General features: G+C 39.4%; 1 protein-coding gene across 3 annotated transcripts; it reads right to left on the bottom strand.

Moving 5' to 3' along the window:
* Positions 1-1,757: 1,757 nt before the first annotated feature.
* Positions 1,758-6,866, bottom strand: SNRPE (small nuclear ribonucleoprotein polypeptide E). Of its 3 annotated transcripts, none has more exons than XM_068541549.1 (5): positions 6,750-6,866; positions 6,225-6,251; positions 5,205-5,267; positions 4,181-4,259; positions 1,758-1,974 (listed from the first exon to the last, which is right to left on the bottom strand). In XM_068541549.1, the coding sequence occupies exons 1-5, from the start codon at positions 6,801-6,803 to the stop codon at positions 1,919-1,921; spliced, it is 279 nt and encodes a 92-aa protein (XP_068397650.1). In that variant the 5' UTR covers positions 6,804-6,866; the 3' UTR covers positions 1,758-1,918. The 3 variants fall into 3 exon arrangements, with proteins under 3 accessions (XP_068397650.1, XP_068397651.1, XP_068397652.1); XM_068541550.1 differs by having other exon boundaries at positions 6,768-6,866; XM_068541551.1 differs by lacking the exon at positions 6,225-6,251 and having other exon boundaries at positions 6,768-6,866.

The following is a 6,866-nucleotide window of genomic DNA, read 5'->3' as shown; positions in this document are numbered from 1 at the left end:
CCCACCCCTCACTTCAAGAATGTTACAAGAGAGTTCATGGGTGGTTAGCAAGACCCCTTCAGAAACCAACAGCCATTCCAGAAAAATAACTGCTCACATACCAAGGGCTGCCAACAAGAGCAGCTTCCCAGCAGCATGTTTTAATAACCTTAATGAAGCAGACAGCAACTCCTTCTGTAATACAAATTCTGGTTGGAAGAAAAGATCTCCAGATTGTGGAAAAGTACAACTCAAAAAGTAAACACCACAGGCTTCCAGTACAGCAGGAAAGCAAGCAGAGATTTCTAAATACAGAGCTCAATTTTAAGAGTTCACTGTACCTTATTTCTCACTATCACCACTTGTTCTGTCAAAAATAGACCTTTCCATGTCTTGATCCATTCAGGATAAGCCACAGCAGGCACAGCTTTGCTTACATAGGGCAGCCAGGTCAGAAAGGCCATACAGGGAAATGGAAAAAGCAGCCAGCAGGTTTTCCTAGGGATTATACTGCTCCAGTTTTTATCCTGCTTCCCAGCTATTTTGGTGCCATGAAAGCTGCAGGGAGGTCTTTGCTCTGCTCTCAAAAAGCTTTTCACCAGAAAGGCTGAAGCAGTCTCAGGACTGCAACTCCCTCTGCTGCCCAATGTTTTCTTTGCATGCTGTAGCAGGTTCAATTGAATTTCAAACTCAAATATGTTAAAAGAGCTAAAGCAGCCCTTTATTTCAAAATATGACCAAAAAGGCACAAGTTCAAATGGAGTGGAACAGCTAGAATGCCAAGTTCTAAGCGGGACTGATTTCTACACTCACTGACAAATCTCCTCTGTCTCATGAAGTGATTGTTTCACTCAGTTTAAAGAAAAGTTCTGTATCTCCCTCATAGGCACTTGGAAAAGCAGGAACTGGACTTTTTGCTTCTTCCTTACTTACCCTTAATAATACTGCCCATTACCAGAATTTAAGGTAGGCCTTATTCATCTTTCAAGATTCAACTTAAATAACACTTAGCATGTGGTATTGAAGCTATGTTTGTCAGTCTGTTTCACTGTATATATTCAACTAATAGCAGATGCTCTATAACCATTTAACAGAAATCTAACTAGAACAACCCTGAGATATTGGGGCAAGAGAGAACTGACCACATAATTCAATTAGGAAATAAGCAATTACTGGAGGAAGAACCAAAATTCTTGGAGATAAGAATAGAAGAGGTGTTTCCCCAACTAACATACTATTGTTCTGCCTAACAACAACTTACCAGTGTTGCCTGTGGGTCTTTTTCAGGTTACCAATCTCACAAAGTCTCCCTCCAGTTAACTCTTAACAGAGCTCCTTTTAAACAAACTTTCATTCTTTGCCTATATCCAAATACTTCTCACATTCTGACCTTAGTGATAAAAGAATTCACAAAGGCCTTACACAATAACTCTAAGAGAGTGCTAAGCAAATACTGAGCTACTATAATGTCCCCAACCTATTGTGGTTAGAAACCCTTGTGTCCCAGCATTCAGAATTAGAACTGATGATGAAGACATATATTGGCACCATGATCTTTACTTTTGTGAACACTCCCCTTCACCACCACCCAGTATCAGAAGATTACATGTCAGGTAGAATTCCTACTCTTTGCCTTAAGAATCTACAGATCCCAGTTCTGTGAAAAGCAAATGTCCAGGACAAGTGCCATCTTCAGAAAACCTTAAAATAAATACTAACAGCTAATGGTGCCATTGTGTAAAAACTCTCTACACCTGGATAAAAGAAAACAATGTGAATATTTTAATAAAAACAATCCCACAGCATTTATTGTCATCTGGTAATAACATAAAGGTGAGCAAAACAATATGAATAAATGCTTTAGAACTACACTTCTAACAAAGCACACCTAAAAAAACTGTATTGCCTTCTCAACAATTTCTCACTTCATTGATCATTTCTAGTTGGAGACACTTTGGAGCAGAGTAATGTTATCTCCTTTTAGCATGATCCGACCTGCAACACAAAATTAAAAAAAAAAAAAAAAAAGCTATTAATAGCCACTCAGACAACTTTGTAACCAGCTTTTAGCCTCAGATTTTCAGATCATTCTTGAGTGATTTTGAAAATGCTTTCTCTCTTGTGAAGGTATGTGACATTTTCCAATATTCATATACTGAAAGATTGTGCATATTAGACCATATGCACTTTTCCAACAATAACCTAATGAAGGTTGAGAAATGTTATTTTACGAAAAGTAGTTTCTGTAGACTAAGTCAACTACCCCAACATTTCCTAATGCTCTGAGTTTGTAGAAGTTGAGAAATTAGTTTTTTTAGGAAATGCAGCATATTTACTATAACCCCTCTCTTACAGTTCTTAATACAATAGATTTCATCCTGAGATACACAAACTTGTTTAAGTTTTACCTAACATTTTCTAAACTTATTTGAGCAGAGAATACTTTTTTCCTGAGAAATATCTATAAATATCTTCAGGAACACTGGTGTTCAGTAAAATGGTTTGAGAAATGCTAATCAACACCAATAGCAATTAAATTATTTCACTTTCCCAGGCTTCTACAACAGGTAATATTAATCTGTTCTACAGGGTGGATATTACCATGGGAAATCAACACTTTGCAAATAATTTATAAATAACATCAGTAAGGTTAGCTTGGCCTTCCTGGCAAGACATGTTTAAATTTGAAAAATCCAGGCTTTCACAAAAATAGCCTAAGCAGGAAAAAGCAAAGCAAAACATTATACCACTCCTTAGAATCTACTTTCCACATAGCTAGTATAGGCTCAAGAGAATCCTCAAGGACTGGAAGAAAGAGGCACCTGAAACCCACCACTGATAAAAATATCAGTGAGCTCTGAAGTGGGGCATTAAACAATTAAAGACAAAATGCCTAAATAAACCTCAAGTTAATAGAGTTTTAACAGAAATGATTCAGTAGGTCTTGATGAAGCCATGAATCCTAAAGAGCGTGGGTTAAGAAACTGCCTTCACTGTTCAAATATTTTAAAATTTCTACTATGTGGCATGCACTGAGTTAGGCACTGAGCATATTAGGGAACAAAAAAGACAGGACTCATGCACTAATGCAGCATGTGGTCCAGTGGCAGAGACATTAATAATCCCAGTAATGAATATTTTACTACAAACTCAGCACAGCACACCCTTCATCAATCCCCACCCCAAGCAAAACAAAACCAAACCCTGGCAGGAAGTGACATTTGATCTGAGTCCCAAGAAACAGGTGACAGCATATACAAAGATTTATGATGGGACAAATGTGCAGATTCCAAGAATTGAAAGAAGTGTGGGTGAAGCTCAGAAAATGAAGTGCAAAGTGATACAAAATGAGCAGAGGGAGATAAGGCCAGATCATGAAGGACCTTGAAGGATACATTAAAGATGTCCTTATCCTATGAGCAATAAGAAGCCACTGAAGGATTTCTAGCAAAGAGATGACAAGTTCAGATTAGTGTTTTAAATAAAAGATGACAGGAGCCTGCAGAGCAAACTGGAGGGGGCTGAGGTAGTTACAGAGAAATTTATTAGCAAACTGAATAGAACTGGTGCCATTCAGTATGGCAGACAACACTAAAATAGCTCTAAATAGTGTGTGAAGGGTTGGAACTGAGTTTGATTTCTGATATGCTAACTTTGAGGAGCCTTTGAGACATCCAGGTAGAAACGTTGAGTAGGCTCAGAGAAGTCTAGAACTACAAATGCAAATTTGGAAGTCAACATATAAATGCAATTTAAGGTGCAGTCTTGAGTGCCTAGGAAAATAATACTGAATGACAGGAGGACCTAGAACCAAGACTTGAGCAACTCCAACAGTTAATGGCTGGGTCCTAAAGAATGAATATATAAAAGTCTGAAAAAGGAACAACTAGTAATGAAAAGCGAAAACCTGACTATAGTATCACAGAGCCAAATGCTGCTTAGAGCTCAATAAAATGAGGACCATTAGATTTAACACCATTAGTCTTTGGTAACCTTTGTGAGAGCTCTCTGAGTGGAGAGACAAAAGCAAAAATGGAGTGGGGTAAAGAATAAGTGGCAAAGGATGATTTCAAGAGTATATTTCTCTCCCAAATAATAACTTCTCAAATGCAAACTAAATTTAAACATGAAATGAGTTGCAATTCAATTCTGCAAGTGAATAAAAATTTCTACAATTCTTTAAGGCCATCTATAGTCTTACCCAGTTGTTTTCTTGACTTTGTTTTAGAATGAATCTCTTCTGCATCATCTAATACGAGGTTCATATACTCATCAAAACCCTAGAAAAATAAGCCAATTGACTGTCATCTTCACGTAAGATCATATCCAAACCATTCTAAATGAAAATGGCTATATGTAGAGATGCTAACTTCAGAAACTCACCTCTCCACTGATCTTTTAGCTGAAACACCACCTCCCCGTCCTAAGCCTTTTTTTTTTCGGCCACACCGCACGGCTTGCAGGATCTCAATTCCCCGACCAGGGATTGAACCCGGGCCACGGCAGTGAAAGCCCGGAACCCTACCCACTAGGCCACCAGGAAGCTCCCTAAGCCTCTTTTTAAATAAAGGAAGATGGAATGTACTTCAAATTACTTCTGGAACCTTTGGGACTTAAGATTTCATTAACTATGCCAAACAGCCATTTCCCTTATCTTTTATAACGTGCTCAATATAGTGCGTGTACATATATGAATTAACTCTTCCCATGTTGCCCACAAGACACTATCACCACCAACCACCGTGCTTGTTTTCCAACTAGTAAACAGGGAAGGGGAGATTATTGATGTAATCTACACTGTCTAAAAGAAATACCAGAGTCATAGCATAACACTTCCATCCATATCTTCCTTTTTAACAACACTATTTAGGCTATTCTGCCATCGTGGACATCTTATTTAACTAACCCCACCCAGTTCTATTCAGGTATCACCTAACCCAGAACTAATACTCCATTAATCCCATCTCCCCCGCCCCATTTTATTTCTTTTGACCCCTCCTTTAAAGACTAATACTGTTGTTTAAATAATTTTCTAGTAATTTTCCCTCTCTTTTATGAATTACCTAATCCCTATCAAGCAGAACAATGAGACAAGGATAGTGGGTCCTGAAGAACTTTCCGTGGGTTGGGTCTTTGACTTTTTGTATATCACTCTGCTGGCTATCTTTTGGTAAATCTTTTTCTATGAACAAACTGCTCTGAGATAAAATATCTTGGGTACTCACAATGATACAGCCCTCTATCCGCATATTCACTTGCTCATAAAGCCACACCTGAATCCGAGATCTCTGAAATAATCAACAAAAATAGAAATGTTAAGAAATAAGTAAATAAAATCCAACCACTTTGGTCAAACAACAGACAAACATGGCTCCTAAAAATACTTTAACAAATAAAAGCCAAGACTAGTTACTTATCAAGAAACATTCTCAATAAATGCTATATTGGAACTAAGTTAATAATTTTCCTGTGAACTTAGGACTCAATCATATTTCCACTGCTTCTAGTCTCTATACATTTAGAGTGAAAATTTGTGACAGGATAGCATTTAAAAGGGCTTCTTTCTTATCTGCTATAGCAAAATCCAGCTCCAAGACAGCCTTCTCTAGGTACTCGTTATCTATGTCTCACACCGAATAATCAGGAGGGGGACCCTCAATTCCTGTGATTAAAAATTACAAGAGCTTGAAATTAATCTGTTTTTCAATTGTGTTGTCACACACTAAAGTTTGTCAGAACAACAGGAGCCACATTTTCTTTCAGAGATAAATACTCCGCCTTGTCAGCCTTGTCAAGTCAAATTTTGAGTTGCTAAAAATCCCCTCAAAGGAAAGAAGGCTGCCACTAAATCCTCTGAACCTATCCTTCCTGTCTGCCTTTTTTGTGTCTTTCCTATATATATAAGTGTGTCCCCCACCCCGCAAAGTGCTAAACACACCCCTTTATGACCTAGTTTAAAGCCGACTGAATTTTTCTTCCAGTGTCTCATCCTAAAGGGAAGGGGGAAAGGTTCCAATGTTCTGGCTATACCTACTGAAACAGAAGTACCCAATTACCACTGTCATGTCATCCAATAATTACTTTTTGAAATTAGTAATTTTGGTCTTGTAATTAACCCTCGCAATCTCCAGTTTCATCTACTTTTAACTCTAGAACAATGATCAGACAGGATGAAACAAACAGCCAAATAAATTCACCTTTAACTTAAAAAGTAATTATGAAACAGTTAACAACAAACAACTTACATTTTGCAAGTATCTGAAGATGAGATTCTGCAGCAGTAGTTAAGGAAAAAATACACGTATAGCATAGACTCTGCTTCCTGGAACTGGTCAATCCTACCCCCATCTCACTTTTCTGAACGCGACGTCTGTGCCTATGCAAAGTGCCCAACTAGGCACCCATTTGGGGGTCCCTAAACACTGTAAACGAATCCCCTTCCACTCTCATTCTCCTTGAGTTTCTTCGGCGCCGACATCGTCCTCGGGCACGAGACCGGTAACTCCCGCTTTCACTGAGTACTTAACTAAGGTTGTCTTCCAACGGCTCACCCCCGCCATTCCTGCATTTCCCACCGCAGGGGTCCGCCAAGCCCACCTCCCACCCGTAACTGCTTCTTCAACTACCCGCGCTTTCTCCCAGTCTCGGCCGCCCCAGGGGCTCATGGGATGAGGGACCGGACTCTGCTCCCTCTGGCCTGCTCCGTCTGCTCCTTCGCCCCCCCATTTCCTGGCCCGAACCTCCTCCTTCTCACATCCCGAGTAGGATACGATTGGCTGTACCATCACCTTCTGCACCTTCTGGCCCTGGCCCCGGTACGCCATGGTGGAAGCTCACAAAGACCACACTATCCCGCACACTACCTCAAAAAGCAACTTCCGGAATAA

The sequence above is a fragment of the Eschrichtius robustus genome, chromosome 3 (genome assembly GCF_028021215.1).
Source record: "Eschrichtius robustus isolate mEscRob2 chromosome 3, mEscRob2.pri, whole genome shotgun sequence".
Classification (NCBI taxonomy): Eukaryota; Metazoa; Chordata; class Mammalia; order Artiodactyla; family Eschrichtiidae; genus Eschrichtius; species Eschrichtius robustus.
The sequence above is the reverse complement of the archived record's forward strand: the minus strand, read 5'-3'. Positions and strand labels throughout refer to the sequence as shown.

Coding starts and splice junctions, on each gene's coding strand:
- SNRPE (XM_068541549.1), bottom strand. CDS start 6,803: ATGGCGTACCGGGGCCAGGGCCAGAAGGTGCAGAAGGTGATGGTACAG. Junction 6,252..6,749: donor AGGTGATGGTACAGCCAATC/GTATCCTACTCG, acceptor CTACTGCTGCAG/AATCTCATCTTCAGATACTT. Junction 4,260..5,204: donor GGATAGAGGGCTGTATCATT/GTGAGTACCCAA, acceptor TTATTTTTCTAG/GGTTTTGATGAGTATATGAA.